This window comes from Rhodnius prolixus, unplaced genomic scaffold (genome assembly GCF_049639745.1).
Source record: "Rhodnius prolixus isolate KJV_2025 unplaced genomic scaffold, Rpr scaffold_2, whole genome shotgun sequence".
NCBI classification, from domain to species: domain Eukaryota; kingdom Metazoa; phylum Arthropoda; class Insecta; order Hemiptera; family Reduviidae; genus Rhodnius; species Rhodnius prolixus.
Window position 1 is genome coordinate 7,836,695 of NW_027411592.1, and position 22,135 is coordinate 7,858,829.

At 31.9% G+C, this 22,135-nt stretch overlaps 2 protein-coding genes and 1 long non-coding RNA gene across 7 annotated transcripts in view; 2 read left to right on the forward strand and 1 right to left on the reverse strand.

Annotated features, from left to right (window-relative positions):
• LOC141448863 (uncharacterized) overlaps positions 1-16,200 on the reverse strand; it is a 38,142-nt gene extending 21,942 nt beyond the window's left edge. For 2 of the 3 annotated variants that reach the window (XR_012455236.1, XR_012455237.1), the window contains exons 1-4: positions 15,842-16,200; positions 13,498-13,603; positions 1,795-1,898; positions 1,328-1,641 (exon numbers count right to left, since the gene is read on the reverse strand). This is a non-coding gene — a long non-coding RNA (uncharacterized lncRNA). The remainder of the gene's footprint in view (positions 1-1,327; positions 1,642-1,794; positions 1,899-13,497; positions 13,604-15,841) is intronic. The other variant, XR_012455235.1, reaches the window with a different exon arrangement.
• LOC141448855 (uncharacterized) lies at positions 1,908-12,675 on the forward strand. 3 transcript variants are annotated; one of them, XM_074117627.1, is made up of 11 exons: positions 1,908-2,104; positions 2,832-2,991; positions 3,188-3,359; positions 3,539-3,681; positions 5,343-5,405; positions 5,730-5,786; positions 7,164-7,229; positions 7,388-7,456; positions 8,170-8,305; positions 8,595-8,877; positions 9,960-12,675. In XM_074117627.1, the coding sequence occupies exons 2-11, from the start codon at positions 2,853-2,855 to the stop codon at positions 10,242-10,244; spliced, it is 1,413 nt and encodes a 470-aa protein (XP_073973728.1). In that variant the 5' UTR covers positions 1,908-2,104; positions 2,832-2,852; the 3' UTR covers positions 10,245-12,675. The 3 variants fall into 3 exon arrangements, with proteins under 3 accessions (XP_073973728.1, XP_073973729.1, XP_073973727.1); XM_074117626.1 differs by having other exon boundaries at positions 1,909-2,370; XM_074117628.1 differs by lacking the exon at positions 7,164-7,229 and having other exon boundaries at positions 1,908-2,370.
• LOC141448847 (venom carboxylesterase-6-like) lies at positions 14,933-22,046 on the forward strand. The gene is made up of 10 exons (XM_074117602.1): positions 14,933-15,234; positions 15,388-15,537; positions 16,913-17,060; positions 17,139-17,324; positions 17,695-17,891; positions 18,350-18,500; positions 19,579-19,760; positions 20,521-20,656; positions 21,552-21,678; positions 21,815-22,046. Exons 1-10 carry the CDS (start codon positions 15,046-15,048, stop codon positions 21,987-21,989), a joined length of 1,641 nt encoding a protein of 546 aa, XP_073973703.1. The 5' UTR covers positions 14,933-15,045; the 3' UTR covers positions 21,990-22,046.
• The last annotated feature ends 89 nt before the right edge of the window (positions 22,047-22,135 follow it).

Here is a 22,135-nt window from a genome sequence, read left to right on the forward strand (position 1 = left end):
AATAGTCCCCAGAAAGAAAAATAAATTTTATTACTGTAATAGCATTTTGCTATATTTTGTATTATCAGGTTGTCAAAATTCGATTAAAAAGTTTATTATATTTTTGAATAAGGTGAAATTTATAAATATATGTAACCAATTTTCAAATCTAGATAAATTTGGTTGTGGATAATTGTTTACTATTTCCAAAGTAAATGATAGTAAATGTTTTATTGTAAGTTTAATTTTTGTTATTCTATCTTTCTATTGTTGAAAGTAAATAAAATATTTGAAATAATAGAAGTTGATTAATGGATCGTTTGTTGCATAATTGCACAGAACAAATTCCTGGTGACAATTTTCGTTGGTCGTTTATATCATGAGCTACCTTTTTTTTTTTACCATTCCAATGCGCGTTAACTAATTTCAACGTCAGTGAGGCTAACGATCCCTCAAATCGTTTGAAATGTGTCAGCTTCCACGATTATTCTCAAAGCATCATCTTCAGTTGGGGAACAATGGGCATTTTGGGTTGCCTGCGTTTCATCCTCCTTGTAGAGGAACCGCTCTTTGTCACAATCTAATCATCTTCAGTTACCATATGTCGACTCGTGCGTAGATTATCTTAGAGGTCAAAATCTCTAGCAGAAATTTCTTGGACCAACATCCCTTTGCTGATACTTCTATGCTGCAACCTTTAATTTTTCGAACAGTCTCAGCAGCGCTTTTTCTTAATTAACTCATAAAATGATTAAATGAAATCATCCTCATATTCTTCCTCAACATAAAGCTACAATTTTGAAAGAATGGAAAAAACAGCGCATTCTTAAAAAGCCGAATAATTTCTGTAAGATGGTATTTCAACTAAGTTGTTATTAGGTAATTATTGCATACAGAAAAACCCGGCAAATTACACTTGTAATAACCTGTAAAAGTTTCCTTCCAACTTCATAGAGTCCAGGAAAGTTTTTGTTTAAAACCTTCTTTATGCGGTGTATAAGATGGGTGAAATACAACTCGGAATCTCTCGAGTTTTCTGTGATTGTCTAGACAAACTCTAGAGAATGGAATAGAATAATAGATGAGACGGGACCTACACACCACGGCACCGCAGCCACAAGACTTATTTTGCCAGCCCCTAGACAAACACTAAAAGACTATGTTAGGCCTGTCATTTTGGTTAGACTTTTTCCGATTGAAGTTCTGGGGAAGTGTAAGGTCATACTTCATTCAATAGAATTATTATGCAAAAACAACTATATTTTTTGTACAAATTCTAAATTTAAAGAAAAGTTGTGTGTGTCCATGGCATTTTTTATGCTTTCAAAAGGAAATAAATAGCACTTACCAGCTCACATAAAAAGACTATAAAGGATGGTGAATTTCTCTATTTTCCAACAACTGGCTTTGCGTCTTATTATTATACATATTTCTTGCTAAGTAGGTTAGTCCAGTAACATGATACTTTTATAAACATTTTGCATAATTTTGTCTCAGGAAGAACTTGCTTTTGTTGTCAAGTAAAATTAATGGTTTCAGGTTTGCATAATTTTTATTTCATAAGTGGTATTATTGAGTTGTTTTTAAAGATCTCACATTATTCAAAATAACAACTGAAATTGGCAGTATAGTTTCTTCGTTCTGGATTAATGATTCAGTCACCTAAAACAATGAATGAACACTACCATTTTACTTTTGTTTACTTCTACTTGGTTAATTTTTCTTGGTAAATTGTTTTTTGGAGGGGGGACGAAACTGTCCTTTATTAAACTCCGTTCTAAAGCACTATTTCAATTAAGTATTTTTTCCACCAACCTCATTTTAGATGACAGTATCAGTAAAATGTGTTGGATGAATTCGAGCTTGAAGTTAATTTGTCAACAAGAAGTATTGTCAGAGCGAAGAATGTTTTGCTCCAGCTGTAAAATTCATATTTTATTAATTAATTAAACAAAACTAAACAATCTGCAGTAAAACAAAATTGTCTTGAAATTTTTGAGAAAGAAAAATATGAGCTGATTTTTTAAAAAAGGGAAATTTTTGATTTTGAATGCATCCACACTGAAGTCGTGGTATGCGTCTTGGTGTACAGCGTCATAAATGGGTTTTGGCCATCTTGTCTATTGTGAGTGCGTCTATGGCAAAATGATCGAATTGTCGACTGGAAATCATTTCGGCATTCAGTGTATTTTATCCTACCGTTCACCACGTATAAAAGCGGGATTAATTCAAATTAATTGTATATAGTCCTAATAATCTGAAGTATTTTAAAAATAATATCTGCGTTGTGGTGTAATTTTTATGTCTAAATTAAAGTACTAAATCATGTGAATATTAATATTTCTGTAATAATACTTACATTTTTAATTTGCCGAAGGAATAGGCAGAACGGTATGTTTATCACTCATACCTAATCCCAAGAAACGTATTTCAATTTGAAGCATTTTTTATATAAATGAACATTATTATTATTTTTTTAATATTCAGTGAAGAATTTTATTTTTCTTATTCTAATCATTAACTAAGCCAATATTAAATATAAAAAAAAAATTAAAATATTTTAGTGAAAAATCTGGATTTTAAGTGTTCAGTTCTTAAAAATAATGAAATAATTATCCTAAAGAGTTAGTCAATGTTATAATTGAAGAAATAATAAAGGCAAAATTAAGTAATTGATTTCTTGAGATTAGCTTTTTTAACTTTTGAAGCTTTTATCGGGGAAATTCAATTATCAATGGTTTCTAGTCATACAAAATGAGATTTGATTATTAGGATCTGAAATGCATGAAACTTATGAAAGATACGATTTAAAAAATGTATTCATAATCTCAAGGAACTTATTTTTAATAAAGGTCCTAACTAACTGATGAAAGATGTTGGTTCAATCAGCAACAGGCCAAAGACCTGGCAGTACTTTGTATCATGTAGGAGATGGTTTTTACTTCAGAGTGAACAGGCAACATTTAAAAACAGTGTACATGAGATGTGCTTCTCCGGGGTGCAAAGTTACCGGTGAGTGGGAATCTTATAATTTGCACATATGCAATAATTTACTTTTAATCGGATTCGTTTGATCTAAAAATTATGAGAGCTATTTTCTGCTTTTTAATTTACCTAGGTTTTTATGTTAGGTCGAGCAGATATATATGTATTATGTACATTTTGTTTATGCTGAAAAACCTTTGGTATATCTGAAAATATTTTTTAGGTTCTATGGCTTCTGATTCAGCACAAAGGACGCACATAAAAACTGCCGGACAACACAATCATCCACCAGATTTGTTCAAATATGAAATGTTGGCATTTTCGGAGAGGCTTTATCAAAGATGCAGAGTAGAGTCAACTCCGTTGAGGACTATTTTTCAGGAAGAATTGGCGCAGTTAGTATATAAAAGCATGATTTCCTTTCTTCAAACTTTCAAGAATTCACTTGAGGCAAGGCCCTGAAAATATTGAATTACACTTTTGCTTGAAATTGTTCCAACTGTTACAGGAATAATAATATTAATTTTTTTAAAAGAAAAAATTCATATTTTCTCATAACATTCTGTTTTTACAGTGCCCCTTCAGAAATTCGTCCTATGTTGGTAATGTCACATTACTTGAAAAGAATGCAGAATTTAAGGAAACGCTTGCGTGCTCAATCATTAAGAGCCAAAATCAATTTGACTACCCAAGATGATTCTGTACTCTTATATGAAGGTAACAGTTTCAAATTTTGGTTTGAGTTCTTGACAGCTTTAACTAATTTGGGCAAACCATATTGACTTCTGAAAGCTAAATTTAGTGCGATTTAAAAACTATTGCGGCTCTCTTATAAAAGTTATGGGGTATTGTCACTAAGACACTTCAAAAATTCCGTGTAAATTTATTAAAAATTAAAGTCTACGTAATGCCAAAATACTTATGGCTACCTCGCTAAAAACCTAGGTCTGTTAAGCATATCTACATCTGAAGTCATTGACCCTGAATCATTCCCACATTCGAACTGTGTTCTTCGATATTGTAAACACTATCTCCGGACATAGACTCTTTCTTTCGAAACTTGGAATTGTAGCAACGTGTTAAATTTCCATTAACCTTTGGATTGTACACTTCTCTGAACACTAGTGGTGTATGTGTAAGCGCTTTATCTGTGAAGAAGATATCTCCCTAGAGGTGAATACATTTGCTACTTCTTCGGAAATGGCGCCCCAACGCATATCCTCAAAATTAATCAGTTTAAAATATCACTCTCTAGTCATTCCGATTCAGAATTTTGATAAGATCGCAACAATTCCTGGCAGAAGCAGCAAGATGTCTAGTTGAAAGTATCCTAGATAAAATCATGGCTTTTTCTTTTAATAGATTAAAAGAAAAAAACTATTCTCAGATTTATAAGGAACTTTTTTACACGATTTTTGGTTTTATAGTATAAGTTGTTCTGTTCGCATATATTTTCTCGACTTTGGAGCCACTAACGTTCAACCTAAAAAGTAGAACATGGATTTATGAATAGATCTATGTTTTCAACCTCTAGAGAATTAATATTCAGTTTCATGAAAATTGAGCTGAAGTATAGTTTCTATTATTTATTTATTTCCCGTGAGAAATGTTGTAGACCTAGTGTCGGACAAGTAACTAAATGAGAATAATAATGAGGAACAAACAATCATGTCAGAAGATTGTACCAGTTACCATCCTGTGCTACATAGCAAAACTCTCCGCAAAGGACTTATGTTGAATGACTCTCCAGTTCCAGTTCGATATTTTTGTAAGAAGGAAGTAAAAAAGAAAAAAAAAAATCAAAGATACATTAAGTTTTCTGTCATTAGCGTCCATTATGTTAATTAACGATTTCTTAACTAGTTTAATCTGATGTCTCTTTAACGTCACCTATCAAACCAAAGTTGCCAGATTCTTTAGAATTACGAACCAAACATGATAGTAATTAAACCTTTAAATTAATTTTTTGTTTAAAATTTAATACATCAGCTTTACATGTTAAGGACTTTATTACGAAGAACAGTTCATCAATGAAGCAATTGTTTATTTGTCTTTCATTCATATTCTACAATATTCATTTTACATAAATTAAATGGATTTTCGATTTGTAAAGTTTTTTTGTAAAAACAAAAAATGATTTAAAATTAGTTTTTTTTTTTTTTTTTTTTATAGATTATAACATTTAAACATATATTTAATTCTCTCTTGAATTATTCAAAATATTTCTTGAATATATTGAACATATCGACTTAAGTCGTACCTCAATCGTTTAACAAAAGAAATCTTTTGTTCATAAAGAAGAATTATAGAAGTCTGGAGACAACCACTTCACAATAATTTAGTATCTGTGCATTTATATTTTTTAAATAATTTTTCAGATGGAACTCCAATCAAAGACTCCGGTGATGAAATGTCTTCTAGCAACAATATTTCATTAAAGGGTATAATTAATTTTATTCATATTATTAATTTTATATAACTTTAAAAAAGAGCTTTTTTCAGTGCACTGTCGGTCACCGGACAGTGTTTTTTCGTTACAGACAACACTGTAAATCTTTGAACAGTGAGCTGTAAGTAGCTCCTAGGAAGAGAAAATCTAAGGGCCAGCTGCTGGATTCGAAACCGTGATCTCCTCGTTGGAATCCAGTATTTGCTAACCACTCAGATAATCCCTTCCATAATAAATTTATTAACTAATTATTTAACTTAATAAAATACTGATGTTTAAGCAATGATTGATCATACATTTATTGAAAACGTTACAGGTTTGCATTATTTTTCTCCTGAAGTAAAAGAAGAAGAAAACAATGATTTGAAAAATAGTAAGTAAAATACTTGAGTTTTAAACATGTGAAGCTAATTTCGGTATCAGAAGAAGAAGTAAATAGTTTACTATAAACTAAGTCCTTGCATTTATGTCATATCAAGAAAAAAGAGAATTTTCGGACAAAACATTTTGATTATATTGTCAGCAAAGAAGTCATTGATTAGAATTTACTCTGGCAGTCCCCAGCAATACATAAAGGGTTACGTCAAGGTCTCGTCCAGATGGTGAATTTAGTTTGGGTTACAGTTTATTTCTTACTTCGGCTCCCCAAATTTATATCTGAAACAGCTGATATTTTTACATATTGATGTTTGAACAAAGTCGTGATATGAGATTATTTTATTTACTTAAAATAGCTGACTGAAATAAACACGCAACTTTCCACCACCCATTAAAACCGGCGAACAAAAAGTTATGCTTCAATGTACAGTGATGTCTGAATTGCCAAGTCACTATGTAACAATGTTTGTCTTACCATAAAATATTATTTTAGATGAACTGATTACGAATATAAAATCATCCTCTATAGAAGGGAGTGACTAGGAAAATAATGTCCCACAGCCCCTACCAAGTCTTGCAGCACCTTCTTTTTTTGACTGGATTTAGTGCAATGCAGATAAAGGTCTATTGTGTATTTGCTGTTGCCACAGTCTTCAAATTTAGATTTCTCAGAATCTAGGAAGAGTCTACGGAGAATAAATCCTTCTTCAGCAAATAGTAACTCTAGGCTTCTTAATCTTCCTCGAAAGATGGTGTTGTAGTCGTTAGGCGGAATATTGAATTGTCCATCAAATCACCATAGAATCAGTAGTTATTATCAGTAGTAGTAGTTGTCCGTAGCTATTACGTTCAAAGCCCAGCTTTTTTCCCCTCTTGAGACGACAATGGTCCTCGGGGAAACTCTTAAACGCACAAAGCCTTTGTCTGAAATCGAGACACGCTTCATTTCTGAGATGTTCTTAGAGAGATCTTTCGCTTCTCGCACTATAGGATTCAGGCCCAAAATACCATTGTACCCCCCAAAAAAGGTATTTTTTTCCTGCCGGTATTCCCAAAACATTTTTGAGCCGACATTAAGTGAACTTATCGCTTGAATGGTGGCCTGGCTGTAGATTAGGCTACGGTATTCCTATTCCTGATGTTTCCTTAGTAGTTAAACTGGGTTTGACTTTCTGCCTGGAAGATTCTGAAAAATTTATCTATATGCTACAAATGCGTTATTTTTAGTCTAAACTCAGCAACTCCTAAGAGGTTCAAAATGTTGGGTATAACTCGGTACTATAAGATGTACACTGTGTTGTCAGTAAGAATAATTTTATTTGAACAGTTTGAAATTATTGTGAAATTTGTATTTGTCTTTTCATTTGTTTAGTTGACACTTTGGTAGTAGAAATACAATCAACAAATGTACCAATTTCAGAACTGCAAGAAGGTTCTAGTAAGTTGCAGTTTGTCATTTTATTTACTTCACTAAATATACTTACTTAAAGTGTGAGAGAAATTTCATTATTTTTAACTTAAAATGGCAGACCCTCGTTTGCACTTTTTTGTAATTATAATAATTGTAATAATAAAATAGTTCGCCTTTGGTTGTAGATGATTCTAAAATACTGGATGAACCAATCAAAATGCAGGGATTACAAAAGAAAATAACCACGCATGGATGTAAATATTTTTTCATTTTAATTATAATCCATTTCTTTTTGGACAAATTTATGTTAAACTTAATTTCTTTCATTCGCTAAATAATCTTCGCTATTTTACTCAGATATTTAGTTCTAAATTAAATATATATATATATAAGTACAGAATTCTTTTTCCTTTGGAGACCATCTTCTAAATGTCGGCTTCTTGGTGGTCTTAAAACACACTGTCCAGCCATGTCTGCTTTGGCCATTTGGGCTTAATAACCTATGCCCCTATTTAATACCAGCTGTTTTTGTTTCTTGGTCCAGATAATCCACATTATCTACACCGAAGTCCTAGAATAAATTCTCACAATTTTCCTTTCCCGAGAAAACGTAGTTAAAATGTAAAATAGTTCCGGACACGTTTTCGAATAAATTTTGTCATAATCGCGTATTTATTTGTGAAAAACTATGTTTTACATTTGTTTGAAGTTCTAACAAAATCAGTTTGACACGATCTGGGATCAAGGGAGTACCTTTTATGAAGCACCATTATCAACTAAGCACATGTATTGATTAATAATAACTTCTTATTTTTATTAAGAGATGAATATTTTATTTTATTATTTGTATTCTAAATATAAAATAATAGGCATTTTTTCTTAGGATATGTTTCTTTCAAAATGCTAATCTAACTTTGATTAGTAAAGAGTACAAATCCAATAGAATCAACTTGTTTTTCTTTTACAGTCGATTGGACTGACAAAAGGATGAATGTTCTTCTTGAAGCAATGAGACACTATTATCCTGACGTTGTAAGAAACAAAGATAATCCCAAACATGTCTGGGAAGAAGTGGCCAAGGAAATAAATCCCGATGTTAAATGGTAAGAAAAGTGTATTTTATTGCTGTACTTAACTCCGAAGCAGATTTACAAAAAATACAAGAATCTTATTTGGATGTAAAAGCCAATTTAGTTATGAAAGAATTTGTTGTAAACCGTTAAAGATATGTTTCTTTACACATGAAAGACAATTATTTTTATATTTATCTTTAGGAGTTCAGTTCACTTACATTGTTAACTATTGAGATATTTCAAGTTTACAGTATAAATGATGCTGAAAAATATATTAATGATTCAACATTATTACTTATCAGTTTTTCCTCGAGTTTAGGTATACTGTAAAAAAGAAATGGACTCAACTAGAAGGAGGCTATAGAACCTATATGAAAGACCTTAAGGAAACTGGTGATCAAGGGCTTTATCGTCCAGCCTACATGGAAGAGGTCAGAGACATTATTAATGAAAGTGAAGATTTGCTGGAAGAAGTAGCAGAGAGTGTTTCTATCGATCCTTCTTCAGACGATGTTGGTATCAGTGTAGAAGAAGAGGGTGACCGAATGGCCGTTGACTTAAGTGACACAGTTTATAACTCAGATCATCTATATACCTCACTGGTATGTAATTTTTAATTAATAATTAAAGTCATTTTCTCCTTATTTTTTTTTCTTCATATCTTTATTTAGTTTAGTAGATATTTTAATTTTCTTGTACAAAAACTTGCGAAGTTTAGTTCACTCCCCAAAAAGATAAAAATGTCTTCGCCTTTTAATAAAATCTTTTTGTTTTTTTCGCTCTTAAACGAAATAATTGTTTTTTCTTGAACGTGAAAAAAAAATATATATAATGGCCCTTAAAGCTCTTTAGAGATGACCTTTCATATGTAAAGTAATTTACTTGATCAGCTGATCAAGGTCTGAATCGTAGCTGTTAGGGTTCCCAAGACTACTAATCTGACTAATCTAAATAATTTTCTACAAATGAAAACATTTCGTTTATTGATATTTGCAGCTTTAATTTGCGCTCTGTTAATAAACAATCGGTGAAGTTACCTACTTAAAGCCTTTTTTTTTGTTTTTTTAAAAAAGGTCAATTCTGTGACGATTGTAGTGGATTTACCTTGAAGGTTTCGAGGGCTGATTCATTGTTAGGTCTTGAACTACCAGAAGCATTTTAATGATAGTTGGATATTAAAAGCATAGAAAAGTTTAGAGATTATTAGACATCGTTAATAAGGAAGGATTAACCCCACAGTCATAGCTCGTATGGATCTGTCCTATTTGCGAGTGAGAGTGGGCTAAGTTTGCTCGTAGGTATGCTACTAATCCCAAACAGTTTACAAATTTGCTCTCCTGTTCGAGTTGCACGTATTGTAAGGTCGGATTTTATTGTTTATGTAGGAAACGCTAAGATTTCTTAATTTCTAGTCCTTTTTTCAATTATTATGAATTTGTAATAATGAGTTTTTCAACTTATATCTTCTACATTGTTTATAATCCAATGTAGAATAAAGAAAAACTCATTACATATTCAAAAAAATCTTAATATGAATGACGTACATTATTACTTGTAAAATATAGCTATACTATAAGCAGCCTTCACTGTTTATATTAAAACGTACCGTGAAGTATTTTTAGATGTTGTACATGTATAATAATTGTCAATACTTTAGGTAATTCATTACTAAAATTTTTGACAGGAAAATATTAAACAGATTACGCCGAATAGAAATGACAATGCTGGCTGTAATACGGAATCAAAACATGAAAATAACGCTGGATTGGTAAAAACATTACTTAAGATACACAAAGAACAACTGGAAGAAAGTCGTAGGAGGATGGATGCAATATTAGCCGCACTGGAAGAAAGTAGAAAAGAATCAAGAGAAACTGCACAGTGTATAAAAAGATTAACCGAAGCTGTGATACAAAGAATTTCCACTCCGGGTAGGATAATAGTGGCGCAGAAAAGAAGTCATTCTTGAAATAAATAAATCATTATTTGAGAAATTGACATTGCAAAAATTATACTAGTCAGATTATAGTTATAAGTATGTTTGATTAAAGCGAATATTTAACCGGATTATATTGTGATTAGTGAAAGCATTGAAAGATTTTTAGAGAAATTTGGGGAAAACAAAAATTAGAAAAACTGGATAATAAGAAACCTGGATGGCAAGTAAAAAGTTAAAAGATGCAATTAATCATCTTAGTAAGTGGAAGTAAAAAAGAAAAAGTAATTATTTAAATTTTTGATAACTTGTCTTTGGATGGGTACTTTCTTTATATAGAGCCATAAATTTTAGGTTACCATTCCACCTAATACTTATATCTTAAAAATGATGTATATTGTACGAGCCTGTCTGCGAGAGTGGTTTTGAGTTTTTCTGCAAATTAACAAGCAGTTTTCTTCTAAATTTAATAAACGCATTCCACTTTGCAGTTCTATTTGTGATGTGTATTTAACGCAGCATTCCAGAATTTCATTTTATTGGGATGCTGAGTGCGGTTATGTCTCAGACTCTTCACCAACTGTCGCCATGTCCAATGTTCTATACAATTTTATCACGTGTCTCTATTAATCCCTATATAAAGTTAAATTTGTGGTAGCAACAAAATTTCAAATATATAGTAGGTACTTTTTTATGTTGAGATTTTAGAAAATTATTCCAACAATCTTCAAGATTTATTGCACACTGGCCAAATCTACCTAAAACATATTTAAAACATTTTTTCGGGTAAAACCGGTGGAGTTGTATTGGTTTTTTTAGACTGAGTTCAGGCTTTCTTCTATTCAGAGATCTCTCTTATCTCTCCCACCAACATTATTCTGCAAAATGTTTTGAATATCTATAGTAATAAACTTTTACTTTTATTTATTTTGTCTTGCATGATATCATTTTAAAAACATGAGGAAAATTACTTAACATTATTTATAATAATTTTTTTAAAAGCGCACGTTGTTAGCTTCTGGTTTATGTATTATTTTTTATACTTATTTACTTAAAATATAGCTTAATATTATAAATTTATGTGCTGCTTAATTCTCCGATGAAACTGATGAAAAATCGTGTACTTTTTTCATAAAAAATACACACTTTCCTTTAATGTACTCCTAATAACTATATTATTGAAATCATCTCCGGTCATATGTACATGTGAACTCAGCATTTAAAAGGGTTACAAATGCCAAATTCTCGGTTACCAAACGTATTTGCTGGGGAAATAGTGGAAAAACAATTTTGGTTGACATCATACTTGAAGCAAAAAGTAGTGAATAAGCTTGAGATACATCAATTAAGAAAGTGTAATGTCTTGGATATTGACTACATAAGAAGTTAAGGAAATTGTTGGGTGCTAATACTAAAATTAAATTTCTCATTAATGTTATGAGATCAAACAAAGTGTTGATAAATAACAGTAAGATTTAATTAATGTTTACTCATTTTCATTGTTACTGGTGGTTACAAATATTGCAGAATTACTTACAGCTAAACAGATGGACAGTGTCCAAATTTGATGTAATTGTGTTGTATTTTGAGTTTAAAGGGTTGTTATTTATCTAGAATAAATACTTTAGCATTATCTTATAGGGTTAAGATTTAGAGGAGAAAAATATAAACTGTAAAAAGAATTGTATTTTAAGCAAAAAACAAACTAGAAAGCTTAAAAAGAACTGGAAACTTACCTCTGTAAATTAATTAGTAAGAATGATGTTAAGTGATTATCTCACGAAGTAAAAAATATTAATAAAATAAATAAACATAAAAAGTAGAATGCGAGTATTGTAGAAAGTCGAAGTTATGGATTTGTGTTATTCGTACCAGATATGTGCTTTACAGCGGAATAGTACTGAATAAGATGGCTGAAATGAAAGCAGAAACATACCAGTTGGTAAAATATTAATTTTTTTATTATCTTTAAAGGCATGATAAAACAAAGCGATATGTTTTACTACGTGTTTTATAATTGCCACAATTATTGTTATTAAGAACTTATTCTTTTAAGACTTTCAAATTATGTCTTCCTATTCCTATTAGAGAAATAATATTATTTTGTTAATTTTTCAATTTTATTTAATGAATTCATAATTGTCATAATTCTTCAAAATTTCATCTATAATAAGTATTCCATGTTTTTAATTTAATTAGTTTTGGTTATATGTTGTCAAGGTTTTTTTTTTAACACAACTATTAGTTCAAACACATTGTTGTAAATTTATTATTTGTATAGATTAGCAATTCAGTAAAACTGTTAGTAATAACCAATTGACTAAAAATATTTTATTGTTTTTGGTTTTTTGAGCTAATATAAACACAACTTGTTATTTTATACATTGATTTTTGTTAAATGAAATAAAAGTAGCAATACTTTAGTTTATAAATGACAATAAAAACATTAGATATTTTTAGTTAATATCTGAGTTGATTGTTTTGTGCAAGGTTCTTATTTCTGTGGAAAATCTAAAATTGTTCCAGCGATAGTCAGTGTTGTCAATAAAGGGAGAACACTGATTGAGGCCGGAAGGGTACTGAAAAAGACCCCGGTCGCTATCTGCCATTTCGACGTGCCTAAAATTAAAATAAATCTTTTTTTATCTATTGGCAGATTGAATGTTTCTAATACTCTTGATCGAATGTTCTTTTCCTTTACTCACGTACTATTTCTAACTTCACCTTGTTTGCAGTACAAAAGTAAGTGATTGACTGTAGAATTTTCGTTTTGAAGACTTTGAAGAAGAAGAAGAAGATTTGTACACATGGCTCTGTGAGTTGATACAGACCAAATCGTTTCGTATCATCTTTGTATCATGCAATGAAGAGGTACGAGACAAATCGACAAATTAAAGACAGTCGTTGTACAGTTTCTATCAGTAAAATCATTTCATCAGTTTTTGAAAGTTGCGGTGTAGACTATTTATATTTTTTGATGTGTTGACGATAAACCACCAACAGGTAGAATTTTCTTCATGATATTTCAGTTAAAACCACTTCAACGGAAAACACCTTCGAAAACCTGGTTACTATAAAGAGATAAGTATTCGATCGATTAAGGAGACCATTAAATGATAATGTAGTCTTACTGTATGAGTGCCAACTTCACAAAAACAAAATTTCATGGCAATGCCAGAACTATGCAAGAAAGTTTTGATTTTTAGACATCGCGGACGGAGGCTACTTGCAAACGTACGCTCTACTGATTTCTCATACTCACCATTAAATTATTTACAAGGCCTACCTTACAAGAAATCACAAAACATCTTTGCTTTGGAACATCTTTTAGTGATTGGCATCCGGATCCTTTATCATATCATTGGCATCCTGGTCTTCGGACAGGGTTCTCTCTTTAAAAGAAAACAACCTTTCATAAATAGTCAGTGAACTGTAAGAAATTCCTTGGAAGAGAAAATCTAAGGGCAGACAACTCGAATCTAAGATTTACGTGGGTGTCAAACCAATAAAATATTTCTTATTATTTCTCTTCCGCTCTTTAGATGAATTATATATTTTTCAATTGTTTTTGATATTTTCTTAGAAACGGCTTCAATCTTGCCCTGCTATTAATTCCACGTCGGCGGAAGGCATAAAGCCATATCATACATAGTGTTTGTGCAAAATTTCTCAAATAAGATTTTATTAATTAAAAATATTGAGCGTTGATTCTGGCAAATTTTTCATAGAGAAATACTAAAAAAATATTTTAAATTACTTAGTTGTTAAATGGGCTTGTACGGCATAAATTACCAATTTCTGGTTATAGATTAAGTGGGGAATTCTCTTGTTATAAAGAAGGAAACCAGAAGTTCAGGTTTTATATCTTATACAAAGTTGAATAGTCTGAAGATCAAGTATGAAACAGGTTGGTCTGGCAATTTTTCAATGTCATTTTTTTTATAACTAGTTTAAGCAGAATGCGATTATAACTTTGCCGCAATAACGCGATTTAAAATTTAGTGAATATGAAAAAAAGAAAGGCGCATAAGAGGATTGAAATGAGACTGTAAGATCTGACGAGTTCGAACATGACTTGAAATTCCGTTTGTAAGTCAGGTTGTTCGAACTTGTCATCAAAACTTTGTCTGTGTGGATGGTAAGAGTACCAACATAATATGGAGCGTAAATTAAAGGAGCGGAGAATTCTTTGAATACTGGAGCGTTTCGTTGAACAGTTCAGGAGGGCTTTAGTATAGATGAGTACATTAGTCGTTGATTATTATGTAAAAGATTAGATCGTTGGACTGGTAGTCTCCACAAGCGTCTATAGTTCAATTGAAACAAATATTCATTTTTACCAATTGATATTTATACAGAAAATTTTCTTTTGTGATAAACCACGACTTCATCGGAGGCCAAAGGCACCCTAAACCTTTATCGGTGCACTGCCGGCCGACTTCTAGACAGTGTTTGCCCATTCTTAAAACAGAATCTTAAGAAAAAATGTGCGATATTAGAAAATCGCATTTCAAATATTTGTTTTTGTATAATTCAAAAAAATTATAGCAACTAAAGTATTATAAAAGTAAAATTATTTCGGGCAAAAATGGTCAAACTACTTGTTCAAATTTTTGTAGCAAGAAAAAAAAATAAGTTCAGAAGACTGTTTCATCATGGTTTATAAATATGTTAGGAGAACAATACAGGAAGCGTCAGTAGTGGGGACGTGACTGCACAGATAAGTGTTCAAAGAGATCACTGATCTAGTAGTAGGGACGTGACTGTTAAGATAAGTGTTTAAAGAGATCACTGATCTAACGAAGTTATTGTGATGCTAGCGCTCGGAGTGTGAATGCTACTCCAAATGTTCAAGTTTATATTATTTTTGTTACTCAGTATTAGTTTATGTCTGGCAGTAACAGTAAGGACCAAACTTGGTGAAGTTAGGGGTGATGAAAGGAAATCTAGAGATGGCAAAACTTACTACGCTTTCACCAGCATCCCTTACGCTAAACCTCCTGTTGGCAAATTAAGGCTTAAGGTAAGTTATATTATGGTTTATTAGTAATATTTCATTAAGAGGTATTGATTTCAATAACTTATTTATATTTCCAATTGGACAATATAATTCAAAGCACGCAAGAATCCTAAGGGGCGCATCTAATATTTTAAATTTAATATTATTTGCATAAAGAATCCAACACGTGCTGAACCTTGGAAGGAAGTGTTGGATGCAACCAAAGAAATGCCACTATGTTTGCAAGTGCCTTTGTATCACCACTTTTTAAGAAACGAAACATGGGGACAAGAAGACTGTCTTTACCTGAGCGTTTACACTCCGGACGTAAGTTAGAAATTCATTAATAGTCTCTATTAATAAGGAATTTACTAGAAACCTTCTTTCGAATAACTAAACAAGAAACCAATGCATACTTTGAGAAAATAGCAGTTTTTAGGAGCAATTCACATTAATAAATTACTTTATTATTAAATTAAAATTTTATTGAGTGATTTATCTTATTTGTTGTTAAAAAAAAAAAAATTTTGTTTTTCAAAATGAAAATAAAATAGGAAATTGTATCTTAATAGCTACAAAAATATATTTGGTTACTATTTTTAAAATTCAGAAAAAAACATATTATACTTACCATAAGATCTAGAGATAACAGTTTCATGATAAAGATTGCTGATTTCGGCCGCTTCTTTATCTAAAATTATGTAACGTTTAGGTAAAAAAATATTTATCAGCATACGGTTTTTATAGGTTTTGCGGCGCCAATTATCAGTGGAAAGAAGGTAACTGATAACCAGTTTGGCCATACTGATCGATCAAATTCGTTTAAAAATCAGATCGATTCGAGTTAATCAGACAAGCTCAGGAAAAGCAAACTAACTTCATTTTAAGTGATTCGAGGGGAGGAGGTACTTTTGTCTTGCTTCTGAAGTGTTATTGAGTTAGAGTGACCTCTGACAGATATTCCACACATTCAATTCTATTTTTTCCGTACTGAAGTAACTATTCTCAAAATGTGCGTGTTCAGTGATTACTGGATTTTAAAAGAGAATATATTTCTCACATAAATAAATGCACCTTTAAGATTTGACAGATTTATAGCCTTTAATAAAAGCAAATAGTTGAGAATAATAGTTTTGAGTAAAGCAAATAGTTTTTCTAGTTGAAAGTGGCCTGTGAAAGGTAATTTAAACAGTTTTGAAGGAAAAAATATTTCAAGTGATTCTGTGAATAAATTAGCCAGATAGCCTTGAGTTTTATTTATTTTTAGTTACTTAAAACTGTATCTCATTTAAGTGTTTAAAAAAGAGAGAGAAAAACAAGGTACTGTCAACAATTAATACTTATGTACTTAATAATCATCAACAATACTTGAAGTGCTCAGAGGAATTGAGATCAGTAGCCGAAATCAATGTCTGTTATACATACAAATTTGGTAATTGAATATCTGATCGCTTATCTAGAAATCACATAAATAACCATAAAAAAATGTTATCAATAATAAAACGTAAGTTGTTTTTGGAGTATTGAGAAGCGGTCAAAAAACTAAAAAAATATTATCTTGTTTTTCTCCAACTTTCGGCTAAGATAGCCTTCTCTAGAGTGCGTACAAAGGAATAATACAAATTATTTAGCTAACTTAATATCAATCAAGTTATTTATATCAATATTAAGTATATGATAATCACATCAGAATATCTTTCAGATAAATCCAAAAGAAAAATTAGCTGTACTTGTGCAAACACATGGAGGTGGATTCAGATGCGGAAATGCTGGACTAAAAGATAATGCTGACTATTTGATGGACGGTAATGTAGTATTGGTGAACATACACTATAGACTGGGAACTTTAGGTCAGTTGAGCAAAATAGATGAATTTGTTATAAATTTAGCCAACATAAATCACCATTGTGAATTTTCTGATTTTGAAGGATTTCTGAGCACTGAGGACAGCATTATTCCTGGGAATTTCGGCCTAAAAGACCAATCGATGGGTTTACATTGGGTGAAAGAGAACATCAAGGCATTCGGCGGAGATGATGAAAAAATCACCGTGTTTGGTGAAAGTGCGGGAGGCGCCAGTGCACATTATCATCTTATGTCACCGCTAAGCAAAAGTATGTGATTTTAAGTCCTGAACAGTAGTGGGTCCTGAATTTTCGTCCAAGAAATTCAATCGAATACATTACAAACTTTTCACTTACAAAGTTCTTTCAGTTTATAAATAAATGTATTAATAGTTTCACATTTTAAAACCAATTATTGCCTTCGTTCTAAGTTGCACGTAATTTAAAAAAAAAAAAAAAACAACTCGATTTTAGTAATAAAAAATTGCACATCTAGGGGTTTTAGCGTTTAGGTAAGGATTAACTTTAACTTTCAAAAAAAAAAATCGCAAAGGCGATAAAACCCTGTAGAGCTTATACATACCTTGTATTCATAAAGAAACGTGATTAGTCTAAAATTAAATTTGTCTGTTACTTTTAGGCATTTTAAAAGGAGCCATATCGCAGAGTGGAGTAGTGAATAGATTATGGGCAATATGTGAACCGGGAAAAGCACGTAATCAGGCTGAACGATTAGCAGAAATTGTTGGCTGTGGAGGAAAAAAGGATAAAGAATTATTAGAGTGTCTGCAGAATACTTGCCCAAAAAGGCTAATCAGAGCAGAAATTGAATTCTTAGTGAGTATTACATTGCAGACAGTCTTTGAGGGGCTTGCAAATAGTGATATTGGTATGTAATTATCGTTTAATACAAATCCTTGTGTTGCTGGTCTCATCTAATTTTTTCTTTTTAACTTTTTTATAAATTTGGACGTTTCGGTAAACTTTGCAATCTTCAGATTCATTCTAAAATTCAAATCGAACCACGTTTTCATTTTAGGTTGTTCAGTATTTTATTAGTTAGATGGAGTTTTATTTTATTTACTTTATTTATTCTTTATTGTTGGCAACAATTTTTTTTCATTATTCACCAGCCCCTGGTGAGGGCAAACATCCGTGCCGAAAAGTTTTGCAAATAAAGAAAGAAATGAGTTTTCAAGATCTGCTAAAAGCCAGAGTTCATATTATAATAGTTTTAGTACTTACCTAAACCGTTAAGTACGTTGCGAAAATTTTGATACAACTTTATCTTGCAGTATTGGGATTTTGATCCGCCAGTTGTATTTTGTCCAGTAGAAGAGCCATTTGCCGAAGGAGCATTCTTACCTTTTGATGCGTTAAAACAAGAGACTACATTGCCTTGGTTGACAGGCATTGTAAGTAATGAAGGCGCTTTTAAGGTTGCTTGTAAGTATCTGTTTTCCAGTTTTTTTCTCAAAAATAGCTTCAAAGATTTTTTGACCAGGGCCATTTCATTACAATGTACGTTCTCATTACCTTGTATTATTAATGGGAATTCAGCGTAAATAAAAATAAATATCCAAATATTTGGTCGTACGGAGCGGACACTTAAATGCATAAATTTTTGTAATTTTTCGCAATTTTTTCGAACTAATTAAGATTCAAGATTGCAAAAGCAGCACTACAAAAATGGCAGACAGATTACAATAATGGTGATAAAGGTAGATTCTATAAAACTATGGCAGATCAGTTACCTAGACAACCATGGTTTAAGGGAACTGTCACTAATAAATGGGTTGTTACGACAATAAGCAGGCTGAGAGCGAACCACGCGGTGTGCGGATCGTATCTACACAGGATCAACAAAAGGTCCTCTCCTCTTTGCGTAGATCGCAATGAGGAGGAGGATTTCAAACATGTAATAATGATATGTCCACGTTATGTGGTAGAAAGGAAACGAATGTTTGACGATATATACAGGTATTTAGATGCACCATTTCGCTACGAAGACATATTCTCCACCAACATTTATGTGCTTAAGTCGATAGCAGAGCTAGCAATGAAATATGAATGTATTTAAAAGCTATAGCCGAATTAGAATGAATGGAAGAAAATGCTTAGAGAAGGATTACGTGATTTTAATTTTGGTTAAGCTATAAGGATGGGAGGAGCACAGAGTGCTGCTCCATCCATTAGCAGTAGTTTATGTAAATAGCGGTATATAGTAGAATGATGAATGTGTGAAGCGAATGTATTTGTAGGTAAGAATGGAGAGTGAGTGATATTCTAGTGATAAGCACCTAGACGATGCTGGCTGTATGGCGGAAGCCAGTGCCAAAAAAAGCAAAAAAAAAAAAAAAAATTCAAGAAAATGTCATTTACTCGATTGCGGTTTAAAAATTACCATAGTCGATGTCTTATGTGAGTCATCATTTTTTTCCCCCTAGGCCTAGAGGATTGGATGATCTCTTCATTATATCTCGTGAATTGTTCCTGAAAGTAATTCTTTCTTCTCATTCTACAGCTTTGAAATCACAAGGAGATTCGTCTGTTCAACAGTTTATTGACAACTTAGATGATTATTTGTTTCGTCTACTGAACCTAGATGAATCTTGTCCCAAAGCAAAGGAAACCACAAGACTTGTAAAAGAAAAATACTTTCCGGAACCGGTCACATTGCAATCAGCATTGAGTGGACACGAAGCTGTAAGTGTTCACACTTGCTTTTTATAATCTGTAACTGCCTTTATAAAATTTTCTCGTAGCAACTAACTCTTTTTAAAGTGAGTACATACAGGAGATCATGAAGTGTGTACATACATACTTGGAAATTGTAATAATATATGTATGTCTGGTGCGAACACTCAGACAACTTTTTTTCTTTCACTTCTTAGTAATAAGATATTTTACTTAGTTGGCCTAAATATTATCAAGAATCACTGTAAGAAAACAAAACTGAGAGAAACGGGACGTTGCCGCTCCACCAGATCTCCTGTAATAAAGAAATAAGGCTTACTCAGTATAGTATGACAAGATCTAATAAACTGGTTGGAATGGTTTTAGAGCATAACTCCAAAAAATTTATTGTGGACGCTCACTGAAAATTTGTAATTTTACTCATTGTTTCATTTACTGCACTTTGTTCTCAAAGAGAAACTTGCGCTGGAAGTAATTTATAAGTTGATAATAATAAAACAATCAGCTGGAGTAAATTTCGAGAAATCGTGAAAAAAAAGTGTTCCTTCCTGTGTTACAGTGGTCTTACTACTAGAATATAGTCCGGTACTGAGCGAAAGACTAATTGATTCTGCCTCCACTCGACTAATTGATTTCAGCAAAACTAAAACTAATAATTGATTAATTATTATTACTGAAATAATTATAGTAAAATACAGTTGTGTGAGTGTTCGACACCAATTTTTTTTTTTTTTTTTTTTTTAATGTAATATATATATTTTTTATTTAGCTTTTCTCCGACGCGTATATAGTATATCCAATGGGGGATGCGTTGAGAAGGCATAAAGGACCTGTCTATCAATACCTCTACGACTACAGAGGTGGAACAAGCTACACGGATACGTTCGGAGATTTAGGGGATCTAGGTAATGTTTTTTGTCATTAATTACCAGGGTGCAATAACCTATAGGAGCCTTGAGGGCTTGTAGTTCTTCAAATTTTGAGGTAGGGCAGCATTCCTGGTTAACTTTTCTGGCGGTCATCACTATGCACCAAACCATACTTTTGCCACGAAAACTTTGTTGGGAATAAACCCTCTTCCTTTTATGTCTTATACCTGCTAATGGCCCTTTTTTGACACATGTCTAACTTATTTCTAGAAAATGACGGCTTTGTAGATAAGTATAAATGAATAGGAACATTTATATAGGTTTCATAGAAATTGCTCATTGGGGTCTAGAAAGGTTGTTTTTATCCTTTATTACGAATAGTTCGGCCAATTAAGAATCTAATATAACACAAAACCGGGTCTGTATTTCTGTTCTACAATAGTCTTATATTATCTTTAGCCAGTAATATGAGATCGCTCTTAGAACTGCGATTGTATCAAAAAACTGGTTATGCTGTATAGATCACTCGAGAGAAATCACTAATACTCCCACACAGACCACTTCACCCAAACTGAAAACGAACTGGTAAAACAGTTCTATGACTAGGCTATCAATCGTTATCTAGCAATTAATCATTACGAACATAATGAAGAATAGTAGGAAATGTTTGTTTAACCATTAATAGATGAGTTCAGGACGAAAAAATAGTTAATGTTTACAATGCCTTTTTATAGGGAGGGCATTCTTTTCTTCTCGCTAAGTCCCCTGATTGCTCTGATATTTAGAATCCTTTAGAGGTGTGAGCCTCAGTTGATAATTAACAATGAAAAAAAAAAAATCAGGTCTTCGTTGACTATTGTATCAAGTACGATACTCGTACGTTTTACTAATATACCTTTTCATGCAAATAATAAGAGCTATATCTTTGCAGGAGTGTGTCATGCTGATGATTTATTTATAATGTTCAATTTTAAAGAACAGTTCCCTAAGACAAAACCGGACGAAGAACAAGTTTCCCGGACAATGGTTCGTCTGTGGACTAACTTCGCCAAATATCAGTAAGTAAATTCTTTAAGCTCATGCACTTTAATCCCAACAATCACTCATCAGACGTTTTCCTTTTAATGTTAGCAAGAGAAACATGTTATCACTTGAACATTTAAGACTTTTAAACTTCTAAACTTTAATTGACAGGAAACCAACTACAGAAGAAGATGAAGTAGAGTGGCCCAGATATGACAGCCTAGGACGGTACATGCACATTACCTCCGGACTTCAAGTGAAACGACATCTGAAAGCGGACGTTATCGATTGGTGGTTTAAACTGCCAGCATTCAGTAGTTATGAGGCTCTAAAAACGGAACTCTGAATATAAATTTATATTTTTATAATATACCTTAGAAATACAGTTTGTTTTTTTGTATCATTTTGTCTAAGTTTAAGTTATTTTTATCTGACTCACCAAGACCCAGGTTCTTAAAGGTAGACTACGTCAAATTTGGGATGACTAAGGAG

Bases quoted from the DNA above. Each gene is read 5' to 3' on its own strand.
- LOC141448855 (XM_074117627.1), top strand. From the start codon at position 2,853: ATGTTGGTTCAATCAGCAACAGGCCAAAGACCTGGCAGTACTTTGTAT. The intron at 3,682-5,342 runs GTAACAGTTTCA...ATAATTTTTCAG, and splicing joins TTCTGTACTCTTATATGAAG to ATGGAACTCCAATCAAAGAC. The intron at 8,306-8,594 runs GTAAGAAAAGTG...CCTCGAGTTTAG, and splicing joins ATAAATCCCGATGTTAAATG to GTATACTGTAAAAAAGAAAT.
- LOC141448847 (XM_074117602.1), top strand. From the start codon at position 15,046: ATGCTACTCCAAATGTTCAAGTTTATATTATTTTTGTTACTCAGTATT. The intron at 15,538-16,912 runs GTAAGTTAGAAA...AATATCTTTCAG, and splicing joins TGAGCGTTTACACTCCGGAC to ATAAATCCAAAAGAAAAATT. The intron at 21,679-21,814 runs GTAAGTAAATTC...TTTAATTGACAG, and splicing joins ACTAACTTCGCCAAATATCA to GAAACCAACTACAGAAGAAG.